Here is a 13,220-nt window from a genome sequence, read left to right on the forward strand (position 1 = left end):
TACACTTCCACACTATGTGGCCAAAAGTATGTGGACATCTCACCAGTGGGCTTCACCTCCACTCTTCTGTTTTCTGGTTCTCCTCAGGGTTTCGGAACAAGGCTGCAGGGATTTGCTCCAATTTACCCACAAACGTCAGTGAGGTCGGGCGCTCTTCTGGAGTGAACGGGCCCGACTCACTGAGGCTACGTCTGACCAACTACATCCTCATCTGCTGCAGATAAACACCCACACGACTCCAGAGTGTTAGAGCCACTTAATCTGAGAACTTTGGAAACGCTGCATTCACAGATTTACTTTGAAATCTCCAGGTATAGACACAGTCACCACAGAGCTCACACTGAGAGGACCGAGGGTTCAGGCTGCCGTGTTGCAGGCGGCTGATCAGAGTTGAACAATGGAAAAGAGCTTAACTTTGGAGTGCGCTTGTATTTCTGAGAAGTGCTCGGATAAAAGCAGATTTGTTCAGTGGACACGACAGTTGTCACAGTTTAATTAGAAGAGATGATTAAATATGACAATTAAACTAAAATACATCCAGAAGCTGTTTACGATGATGCTGTGTGGCCTTGATCATCATGTGTGTCAGAGACGTTTAAAAGTTTTTCACTTTAGAACTAAACTTTCAATCCAAACCACTTAAAGTGTCTTAATGTGCAGAACTTCTGAGAACACGGAGGCTAATCGCTGCCTCGAAGGTTTTTGCCAAAGAAACGTCCACAAACAACATCAATACTTCACTTAGTTATGTCCCTGGAAATCACTCTCACTAAACACGTTTGCATGGATACCAATAATATAATGACATGTAAACAGCATTTTTCTAAATGTGCATAATTGATGACTTTACAACGACTTGTTGGAGTTTTCACAGCATTTTGACATACGACTGCTTGATGTCACATGTTCTGGGTGTAGACAAAATGAAAAGTAAAAATAAGTGGAAGCTCTTGCAAAACTAGAAAGATAAAACACAAAATGGTAAATATATATTTCAGGTTGCGGTGGTGCAAGCAGAAGAACGTAGACATGAGTCATAATCACACTATGCTCTGTAACATGGAAACAGGAATATGAAAGGAAAATTCTATGAGGAACTCATGTAAATACCACAATTAAATTGTAAACTTAGTAAGTGTTTTTTTCTGCTTCTCTTTTTCTGACCAGAGAGTTTCTATGAATTGTTTTTTGTACAAATTATTAGTCCACAATGTGTCAATCATCATTGGATCAACGTATTTCATACAAACTTCTTGTTTTGGATTGAAAACAGTGATTGTTTCCGAAAGGCAACACGAGTGAAGATAAGCAGAGAGAAAAGATGAGTAATTAAATCTATTCTCCTGTTGAATACATAGACTTCTGTCACTGTAACATCATATATGAGGAGAAGTGTAATCAAACGTTCTCTAAGCACACCGACACTTCCCTTTAACTTGATGCAGCTCACTGATTACTGTACTTGTGACTATATATGGAAAGTGGTTACATGTATATCACAATTTGACTTGTATGACATTTGACAGTGAATTATGTGCAGCACTTAAAACAGGATTTGCTGAACGTCGTCTCAAACAAGGCGTGTTTATCTCCGAGCTCAGTCTCCTTCACTCAAAATGCAAATGAATTCCAATGTGCCACTCTGCTCCAATTAAGCGTCAGCGTCAGAAATAGCAACAAGCTGAGATGTTTACTGGCTTCATGTTCCTGGTCTGACAGTTATGATTCCTATTCACCAACACTTATACGTTTAGGGTTTAAAAAACATCAATTATGTTATATTCATTCTCCAGCTCATAAAACAGACACCTAAAGAAAAACTGAGACGTATGGAAACAGAAATGCTCCAGTTTCCTTTTCTGTGTCAGTTCATGTGTTCACTGTTGAGCTCTTTCACATTATATCCTCCCACCGTGATGTCTATAGCAAATGTTAGCACATGTCGACAAAGAGCTGCTCATTGTGGGAACTGCTCTGTTTCTCTATCATGTTTAAGGTCTTGTCCTTCTAAGTAAAGTGCCTCGATATATTGTATATTATGATTTGAAGAGAAGTGAGTGGAGAAGCTCTCATACAAAACCTTACAGAGATGACAATGTCTCTCTATGTTTAAATCAGGTCGGGTTCACCTCGACCTGGTGACCTCTTGTCATTCCGTCGTGACCAAACAGAAAGTGTGCGTCATGACTTGATGGAGAGAAGCTGTACTTAGGCAGCAGCCCTTCACATGTTTCTGCCAGCCTGTCCGCAGCCAGATGACAGAGGACACAGGTAATTGCCATCATTTCTCCCACGGACAAAAAGCCAATGCTCCGGCTGCTCTTAAGTAAACTGCTGAGTGCTGGTCAAGGATTATTCAAGGCTGCACTAAATTGCATGGTTCCTTTTGTTCCGAGACGACTGAGTTTCCCCCGTTTGAAAAACCCTCGGATTGACAGGTTGTTTTGGACATATTGTATTCCATTACCTTCTGTTCTACTGACTGATTTTAATAAACCGGAATCGTGCTTTTCTTAAAGGACACATATTCTGCTCATATTCAGATTCATAATTTTGATTTGGATAATTACTTGAAAGTGTTTAAAAGCTCTAATGTTCAGAAAACACCTCACTTTCCTCAGACTGTCCATTGCTGCAGCTCCTCCTTTCAGCCTTTGTCTCAAAGACCTGGTTTCAGCTCCTGTCTCTTTAAGGCCCCCCTCCTGATGAAGCCCAGTCTACTCTGATTGGTCAGATGACCCGCTCTGTTGTGATTGGTCAACAGCTTCCAGCGTATATATGAAATGTTGGCTTCCACTCTCGCTTTAGCGCTTACTCTCACTGATACATCAGCCGGGCCATTGATGAGGTGGATCTACAGGTCGAGTGTTTTCAGAGGAGCTTCCTTTGTGGACTTTGTTTTTTTTCTAACTTTCAAAACTTAAGGCCAATTTATGCCTCTCCGTTTCTTCTATTACGGACAGATAAGACCGCCCTATCCCTCGTGAAACGCCCTCTCCGAATGCTTCGGACAGCTTTTCGTACACGTCTGATTTTTCTAACTATCCATCTTCATGTTGGAGACCCGACGGACCGCTCTTGGCTGTGATTGGTCCGCGAACGACATCATTTCCGTATGACGTCATTTCCGTATTTCCGGACCTCAAACTTCCTGTTTACTTGTAGCAACAAACACGAACACAACTATGATTCTACGATTAATGTGACGTGTGTGTTAAGCCAGCGGAGTTGTCCGGCTGACGGTGGCTCGTTAGAGCACTGAGGGCATGTGTGCACGGTCACATACGGTTATAACGAGCTTTCAAAACGGCGCTAGCAGGCTAGGCTAGTGGGCTAGGCTAGCCACCATGCTAACTGCGGTGGTAACAGTGCAAGAACCCGCCGTCACGACTTTAATTCCACTTCTATCATGACACTGTTTCTATAATACCGTCAGGTTAGAAGCAAACACTGGATAGTAGTAGTTAGTGCCGGGAGTCCCTGCTGACTGTGTGTGGAAGCTGGGGGGAGCTAGCTCCGGGTAGCTTCTAGCTACATGTAGCCTCAAGCAGATTCAAGCTGTGGAATCAGCAACACAGTTCGGAAACAAGACCGGGGAACCGCTGCGCTAAGAAACGATTACATCAGCATCTTGACACGCTGGGTGTCACTTTATTTAGTTCTGTTAGTTGCCATGGTTCAGTGTGTGGGAGGCAGGCTAACATGTCAACAGAGACACGTGGACTTCTTCTTCCCAAATGGGGTAGGCTTCTCTGAGCTCGTCTTCCGTTGCGCCACCTATGGGTTTGGCGGTGAAATTTTTCCGACGGACTGTGTCGGAGAAGTAAATATCAAAAAGACTCTTTGCCCCCCGCTGAGACCTCTCCGAGAAACGGACACGTAGTAGTATATAAGAGCCTTTAGACATACACAGAAAACTTATAAAACTCTCCAGAGGACCCAACAATCCACAGTAGACGATGCAGTGCAGACGGGAAAGGAGTTTTTTAAAATCTGTGAAAATGTTGAGAAATGTCTTTACAAATACACTTGTGTGATGTGCAGAAAGACAAGAGACAAACATTTGGAGACTTTTGAATTTATTTTGTGTTGCCATCGATGTGAATCACTGCCTAATTGGCCACACAACTTCAAACACACACAACAGTGATTTGACTGACACAGGAATCTTTGTTTACCTTGGTTAACAGGTGGCATTTTCCTTCTCTTTTGGCCACAACACTTTACAAACTATCCAAAAAATACTGGTTCGGATGGAAGTCATTCCGCAAATTGTTGTTTTCTACATGTGTGAAAAGGGCCTCAGAATAAGGATGTGTAATTGTAGCTGTTTGTCACTTTAGCTTTGAGCAGGTGTTTAGAAGCTTGTGTGTGTTCAGTGCAACAACATCAGACCAAAGTCACCACAGATTGTGAGCTCGTGCTTTGACGACCCGACCCATTTAGGGAATACAGAGGGTATTAGTTGGTGATGTAGGTCCTAATGAATGAGTTGCCAAGCCACACACACACACACACACGCACAAGCCCGTGTCCTCATCAAACGCACACACACACTAATCCTTCAGTGAATTGTAACCAAGCATTACTCTCGCACCGAACCCTTCCTCCTGCCACAGCACACACCAGCTCATGAGACACCATCTGGTCCCCCCCATTCAAAAGTGAGATCTTATCAATCCAGCATGAATAAACACACAATGCAAAAAAACCCACAGGACAATCAAAGGCTTCCAAAAGCTAACTGAAGATGAGAAGCCCAAATATTTCCCCATTACTCTTCCTCTGACCCCAAATGTGATGTCCATTATAGCCCGGCAACCACCGGGGAAGAACCGATCCTCACCCAGTGCCATTTGCATGTGAAAGGCTGCGGCCTCGGAGTAGAGCATCCAGAGAGGTGGCTCTGGCTCTGATTTCAAGGGATATTTAGCCTCCTATTCAGCCTCCAACAAAGGACAGGCATTCAGACAGGCAAGGAGGGAGGCAGTGCTTGCTGAGCTGTCACAGAGCTCATTTGTTCTCTGCTGTTTACTTAAGCCTCCCCCCTCTTTTTTTTCCTCTCTCCCCTCCAGAGGCTTCAAGCACGGATGGGTGGGTGATTGGGAACCCTCCTTCCACGGCTCCATCCCAGTGGGAGAGATAAACAGCAATTTAAGTGGACGTCTGAAAAAAAAGGTTTTCATTTGCATGAATTTATCGGTCAATCAGCGATGCCGACAATCATTATCAGACTGTCGGAGGGCTGTTGAGCACAATTATTTATTTATTTCAGCTCATTCTTCCTCACTCTTTGTCCCAGTTGTTAGCCTTGTGTGTATCTGGGAGAAAGAATGCACTTTGGTGTGTGTGTGTGTGTGTGCGTGTGTGTCCATGTACTGTTTAAGTGTCTTTAGTCTCTGATAGGGGTACACTTGATGAAGCTGAGAGGCCTCCTAATCTGATTTCTGCCACCACCCGCCTCCAGCCTCCTGTGTGTTTGCTGGGAGATTGCTGAGATGTCTGAGGGGAGAGGTATTTGTAATTATATAGGAGGATTAGGGGGGGGGGGGCGGTGGACTGAAGGCCACATGGACTGGCTTTGTCGTGGCTGAGAAGTAGGTGAGGTCAAGTCGTACTACACGTCCCTCAGGTATTAAACGAGGTGCTGGAGAGAATAAAGCATCGGCTCTGGATGAGCTCAGTGTGGTGGGAGATGAGGTGAGGACAGGGAGGGGCCTCACACGGTCAACGCTCTTATTGTGAAATGTATACAGAGGATTGTTACAGCAAATAGGAGGAAGATGGTGTTTCAGTCGTCAGGCAACTCACAACAGTAAGTAAAGCCTGAATAATAATGGATTATTAACACATTGATACTGATATTGACAGATTTTTATTTAAAAAACTCTTCTAATTGATCTGTTTTAAATCAATCAAATGTATGAAGCACTAGATAACTTTGTTTTTAAAAACAACATGAAGACAATGTTTACAATTTATCATTTCGATTGACAAAATACACAAATAAACAAATTGTATCTCTCCATGTTTTACTTTTGATTTGAAAAAATGCGTCATCATTGGAAACGTATCAGTGCTCAGCCAAAGATATAAACTGATAACTGTCTCCCAGACACACTGAAATAACTTCCATGCATGGATGGATGCTGAGAATGTAAGATTCATATCTCACTAAAGGCTCGAAATCTCACTGAAGTACTTTTTAGTGAAGGAGAGGCTGGTGGTTATTCATTGATTAGTCAGAAACCACAACATCCGGACACATTCAGATGATGTATGGGGCAACTTTCTAAGAAATTATGGATTTGTCTTTAAGCATCATCTCTCCAGTAATCAATATCTCCTCAGTTCATTACAAATCACAAGGAGTCACTCATTATTCTAACTGTCATGTGATAAAAAGACTGTGTATGACCTCAATGTTTTTTGAAAAACCTGTCTAACCCACATAAACAGGGATTAAACACTGAGTCTCATACTGGCCTGAGGAGCAGATTCCAATGAAGTTCCTTTCTGCTGTATATTTATATTATGGGATTATTGGCAGATATCTGAAAGCTCAAAGAGGAGAGAACTCGACCACACGACACGTGCACCCTTTCTGCTCTGGGAAAATGGGCACTGTCCAAGGTGCTGAATGAGTTTCCTCTGCTATAAGAGATGAGCATTGTGTGTGTGTGTGTGTGTGTGTGTGTGTGTGTGTGTGTGTGTGTGTGTGTGTGTGTGTGTGTGTGTGTGTGTGTGTGTGTGTGTGTGTGAGTGTGTGTGTGTGTGTGTGTGAATAGAGTTTTATAGATTGTGCTTGCCAGGAACTATGGTTTTAAAATCTAACTAATAAGTCAGTAAGGGTTTGATATGGTATAAATCTGACGTGAGGATATTTTCGATTTAACACAAACCCGACTCACTGTCAAGATTTGGGATCGGTTGTTGCTTAGCCAGTAGAGCGAGTTGTTCATTAATCACAGGTTTAATCTTACATCCACAATATTTTAGAATTTCTTTTTTAGAATTAAGACAATCTCCAGCCACACAAGAATCTTTGAACCATATCAGTAATAACTCCTGTCTGTACTAACACACCTGAAAACGCAAGACATGGTGGAACTGACAGTAAATGATGCAGGTGAATGAATTGTTGATTCAGAATGTCTGTGTATTTTGCCAGTCAGGACCAGAACACAGCCTGTGACAAGCTTTTCCAGACTTCTCCAATATGGGCGCTCGAAAAACTAAAGAATTGTATCAAATACCAAATACAGCCCATTCCTTGAATTCTGAATGACATTGTGAATATTAAACGTGCACACTTGTATTCCACAGCGTTCAAACTGAGAGCAAACAAGTGAGAACCTTGTGGCAAAGGGTCCATGTTTTGTAGTCAAGCCTCTTGTCTCTGTGCTTCAATCTCTTTATCCCTGGACTGAGCTGGCCATGGACCAGCGCCTGTTCCCGGGCTGTGTGTGTGTGTGTGTGTGTGTGTGTGTGTGTGTGTGTGTGTGTGTGTGTGTGTGTGTGTGTCTTTATCCTCCCAGCAGGGAGTAATCTGGGGGTAAAGGGCTCACTACTGTTTTTACATAAACAAAGACTTTGGGATGAAAAAGAGAAAGCGTCATGGCCAAATCCCAGTGCCTGGCTGTTGGCCACCGCGTCATGCAGGTTTCACCTCGGGCACCTCGTGGGCACCACACTGGTCCTGGTAATTAAGCAGCACAGACAGGCACCGTGATTAAAACAAAGAGAAACCACAGAGCGAAGTGGGGCCATCGCACAGAGAGCTGGTCGGAGCATCACTGGACTGTTTCCATCAGATCAGACCTGACTTCAAACAGCTGATTACACGATGGAAGTGAAACATTTAACGTCCAGACGTCTGCACTGGAAGCTACAGTTACAGCTCGAGTCCCAAGTGTAAATCAAAGCTTTAATATTTAATAATATATTTGAAAAACAATAACTCGCTGTGTGATTTCTCTGTGGTCTGTCTCTGCTGGGAGGCAATTCAGCTCTGATAGTTTGTGGGCACACAAATGTGAATTAGAGTAATTATAAAAAGGCAAATATCCAAACTCCAAATCTACAGACTGAAAATCTTCCAGCTCTCTGCTTCCATCTGAAAACCTTCTAACTTTATCTTTGTTACATAATCTTCAAACATGAGCCCGATGTTTGTCAGATCTTCAATTTTCTACTTTCAAAATCACTTGAGTGCTATCTGTGAAAAGAGATTTTGAGATACAAGTTTTAAATCAACAATATTATTCTAGAAATGTCCCTTATTAGGATAAAAAGTAGAAAGTCTTGCTGAGAGCAATGATTCCTTTATTAAATAGAAACGTGGTCCTTTTAAGCTCATTTTCTACAATGATTATTATTGGATTATTTTTGGAATTAATGGATTTTCAATGGAAAAGAGAAAATAACTTCTGTTGCAATCAACAGTGTAAAATGGGACCAGGATAATTCGAGAGTGTAAAAGGAAAACTGTTCACACTGGTTCCCAGAACAACCAGAGTCTGCAGAGCTCAAACAGCTCGAGCAGCCAAAGGATAAGTGCTTTGCCCAAGGGCAACTCAGAGAGGGTAATGAGCGGGAGGCTGTGAGTGCTGCTTCAGATAAATCCAGTCCAGAGTTTGAACTAGCATCCTATTGGTCACAAGCACACTTGCTCAACTTTTAATGCTTTTAATAACATTAATCAAAAGTGGAGTCCACTGAATTTTAGTTTCACAATGTCCTTGATTTTTTACTGATGAAAGGTTTAAATAATTATAAGTAAGGTTGATAATAATAAGGTTTAAATAATACATTGTGCTTCATCTCTAAGTTTTCTCAGTGGAATAATATGGAATGGGTTATAATGATTCTGGACATGACCTCAGAGAAGCTAAGCGTGCAATTCACATACATGGGAAATCATCCCTGAAAGTATCAGACTCCTGAAGAAGCATTTTGGGCTTTTTACCTTTGCAGAACTTTTCCATTTCATGACAAACCTACATAACCCACGAGGAGAGAAACACTGACAAGAACACATCATATGTCTCCTCTTCCAGTCACAACACTGAATTAACAGCATCATGCATACGTGTATTATAAAGGAGTCTGTCAAATCTGCCTCGTATATTCAACAGCCTCTGACTGCGGTCACAGCGGTTTTCCTCCCGTCAGAGGACGCCCACTCACAACCAGGCCTGGTGAAGCACAGTCGTGTCAGCTCCCTCCCACTGAGGAAACGGTGCATGATTGACATGCTTCTGAGGGAGTCATGGCAACCACAGAGGAAAGATTGAACCAATAACACAAATGGCCGACATGAGTGACTCTTGGTGGGGGCCTTGTTCAGGTCTGTGTAGATCTCTGTCTGCGGTTCCCACTGTTTGCTCGCATGTCTGTGTTTGTGACAGTTCTTTCACACACACACACACACACACACATACTGGTTTCCATGGTCTGCGGGCCTCGAACTTGTTGTCATCATCTGTGGGGACCACCCTTTCTAGAGGTATTTGAGGTATGAAAAAAATCAGGGGCACTAAAAAAAATTCTGTTAGAACATACACAACTTAAAATATCTAAATTTATGAAGTAGTATTTTGACTGTGCAAAATGGGGACCGAAGAAAAAACGGGTAGGTATGGCTGATGGGGACCTTATTTACATATCATTTGCATGACTCACACAACTTGTCATAAGACTGATGGGGACCTTGCTTCAATAACGCATTATTACATATATATATATATTACTACTGATACTGTAAGTCCTTCCATTATTACATTTGTTAGAGCAGTTTGTTTAGTCTAAACCAAAGAAGAAAAATCAATCTTGGCTCAGTTGTTGATAGATAATGTAGCGATATAACATGTTGCCTTTAAATGGTGATAGGGATGCAAAGCATCACTTTGCACAGAACATCTTGCTGTTAATGAACTCTGCCTTACAATGAAGCAGAATTTGATAGGACTATTAGTGTTATGCGGTTGAAGTGAATATTAACATATCAAACAGTGACATCTATCTACATCCGTACAAAGAATAAATCTTATTCAGTCAAATTTGTAAGATATTTTTAATTACAGCCAACTGCAGAGCAACAGCTTACTGCTATTCAATCACTTTCAAAATATTTGGTCGAATGAAAGACAAAATTCAAGTTATCTGAGTTTTAGGGAAAGACAGGATTTTTTGTAAACAAATAAAATCTCAAGTTTTACTGATCCTTCCTTTTAACATAACTCTTTTAGTAAAAAAAAAAATATATATATATATATATATATTTTAGAATTTAAAATAACAAAAATGTTGGCTATTATTGGCACTTCAGAACAGAACAATGAAATACATTTTTTTTAAATGCCTTAGTCATAGTAAATATACATTTTCAGTAGACCAAGTTAGTATCTGCCATACCAGATAGGTGGTAATCTTCCTATTATTTACTAAATTTCCTCTTGTTGGCTGTAATGCGGTTATATATGTAGAATTTCACATTCTGCCAGCTCCGGTCATTAAGAGCTTCTGGTTCAGCTCTTATACACTTCTCACAGTCAAACTTTGCTGGAACAATACAAGATGTGATGAATCGATTCATGTGGCTTTCCACTGCCTCCACCTCTGTCTGCTTCCAGGGTGTTTTCTTCTTTTGGGCAGTTGTACCTTTAAGTGGTCAGAAAAACAAATTTGTAATGACAAAGTGTGTAAGAGTTATAATCCAAAGTTACAAGTTCTGTACAGTATAAACTAGCTTCTACAGTATAAGAAAACTAATTTATACAATTACATTGCCAAGAAAACACTGATTTGTGCATTCTGCCTGAAATGGTCAGTGGGAAAGAGGATTTTGATTCCATTTTCTTATAAGCTGTACATGCTGTGTTATATTAAAAAATAAACTGTTAATTCTGGTCACTGACATGGACTCACATTTACTGACATCAATTTCTCAAAATTGTCATGAAGACAATAATGTATTTATAAAATGTTGGATCTGTTGGATAAATAAACACAATGTACCCATTCACTCATTAATCTAACTAAATATGGATTTGTGAGTACCCAGGACAGGTGGTTGGTATAGGGGCTAGTTGTTGTTTGTATGTTTATACTATTAAAACTGTTACTGTTATGAGTCCTACTTTAAGCACCTAATAGACTATAGAATCAGCCTAAAAACCCTTTATCAGACTATTGCAGGCCTGAATATACAGATAAAACTAAATTAAATGGGTGCAGCAACAGTTATGCGGCAAAGTATTGGTGGCAACATCTTAAATGGGCAACACCGAAAACAGACTCTGATCTGGTCTTTTTTTTATGACTGCTATCTAACAAATTTGGCAATTTCTATATATTTCTAATATCCATGAAAGAAGCAAACATAATAAATACTGACATTAAAAAGACAAGAGGTACTACATGTCAAACGTTTACCTTTTGAGGAAGGCCTCATCGTACTGACTGGTTTTGGTTTATTGGGTGGTTGTGGCTGCATTTCATTCCTCTCAGTGGGAGGAAGTGACTCCTCTGCTGGTGGTGCTATAAAAGAAAAAAAAAAGAAGTAAAACTTTAACAACATTTTCCAGGGACAATTTTTAAATGACAAAAATATTAATTAACAGCTTTAACATGGTCGGGGATTTGAAGGTGTGCTGTTTCTTTTTCTGTTCCCATATGGCTGCTATGACACATTTTAAAACATTTGGACATTTCTATAATTAAAACACTAACAATTCATATAAAGAAAGAAGCATACATAATCAATACTGACATACAAAAGATAAAAGAGAAGTGTCATGAGTTCACCTATTGAGGAAGGCCTCATTCTGCAGGATTCTGAAGGTACCTCATCACTTGATGAGTGTGGATTTTGTCTCTTGGGTGGTTGTGGCAGCATTTCATCCCTTTCGGTATGAGGAAATGTCTCCTCTGTATGTGGTTCTATGAAAAAACAAAAAAAGAATTTCACTTTAAAGACATATATGTACTACAGAATAATGATAATACAAAATTGAAAATTCAGTTTAATTAATAAAAGTGTATTCAACCATTCAAGTGTTGAATACACTTGTATTTAAACTACATATTATTAAAAAGATGAATAAATAATGTTTGTTAATTTTTATTTTCGATTGATTTCGAGATAAATGTGCGTGTCAATGGGTGAATGACAAAGCTGTACTGTAAAGCACTTAGTGGTCTTCAATTATATCACACAAACATCAGTGTAACCATGCGAAATGAATAAATGATAAACAAAAACAAACAAAAAAGTGAAATAAAATAACATACCATTTGGATCTATTCCAATTTCATCCAACCCTTTAGGCGGTCGTGGCACGAGTTTTCCCTTTCCGTACTCCATAACTGCTGCATTGTGAGCAAAGTTTCCTCTGTTGCCAATATAATCCAGGTGTCTTTTTTTCTCTTTGGAACCTTTTGGAAAGCTTAGAGCTTTAGCCACATCTGATTTATCTTCATGTGCACGCTCTAGATGCCTTGCAATTTTTGAAATAGGCTTACTGCAATACAAGCAATAATGTTTTTTGTCATACACACCCTTCCCACCTTTTTTTTTAAATGAACTGACAACGACGCTGTCGTTTATGGTCTGACTTGAACAGGGTTCTTCTACTGCTCTGGGGGCTTCAGGTGTAATGTTGTGACTGTCCAAAATCATGTTGTCTGGTGTTGTAGAATCGCAGACAGGGGGGCCTATTGAGCTATCCGGATCACTGTCACTTTTGGTACCTGGTACGCAGTCATCTGCACTATCTGATGACGAATCAAATAGCTCAGAATCTTCCAGATCTGTGTCTTTCATCTAAAAAAATTAATGAAAACATTATAAATATGTAGAGCTGTAATGGTTAGATTAGAAATTAGTCAGTAACCTAACAGAACCAAATTAAAATCAGTGTTGATGTATCAATTAAACCATCATCTCATTTGGCTGTTTTGCAAGTTTTGTTTCATAATTTGTTTATTTTAGCAGTTTATATTAATAATAAACAGGGTATTTTGACTGTTCTGAAAAAAATAAGATTATATCAACTTGCATCAACTTGAAAAAATTGATGTTCAACTTAAAGTGATTATTTTTTACAGACTACATTATATATATTGTTAAATTATAATCCACTGAATTATTGGAAGTTATTTGTGAATGATGTCAACTCACAGTAAGTACTTACCAGAATACTTTTAGTCCGTCTTAG

At 40.1% G+C, this 13,220-nt stretch overlaps 1 protein-coding gene across 2 annotated transcripts; it reads right to left on the reverse strand.

Moving 5' to 3' along the window:
- Positions 1-10,316: 10,316 nt before the first annotated feature.
- On the reverse strand, positions 10,317-12,750 carry LOC132998922 (uncharacterized). 2 transcript variants are annotated; one of them, XM_061068669.1, is made up of 5 exons: positions 12,571-12,750; positions 12,295-12,438; positions 11,809-11,943; positions 11,437-11,541; positions 10,317-10,662 (listed from the first exon to the last, which is right to left on the reverse strand). In XM_061068669.1, exons 1-5 carry the CDS (start codon positions 12,680-12,682, stop codon positions 10,439-10,441), a joined length of 720 nt encoding a protein of 239 aa, XP_060924652.1. In that variant the 5' UTR covers positions 12,683-12,750; the 3' UTR covers positions 10,317-10,438. The 2 variants fall into 2 exon arrangements, with proteins under 2 accessions (XP_060924652.1, XP_060924650.1); XM_061068667.1 differs by having other exon boundaries at positions 12,295-12,750.
- Between the last annotated feature and the right edge of the window lie 470 nt (positions 12,751-13,220).

Source organism: Limanda limanda, chromosome 3 (genome assembly GCF_963576545.1).
Source record: "Limanda limanda chromosome 3, fLimLim1.1, whole genome shotgun sequence".
Classification (NCBI taxonomy): domain Eukaryota; kingdom Metazoa; phylum Chordata; class Actinopteri; order Pleuronectiformes; family Pleuronectidae; genus Limanda; species Limanda limanda.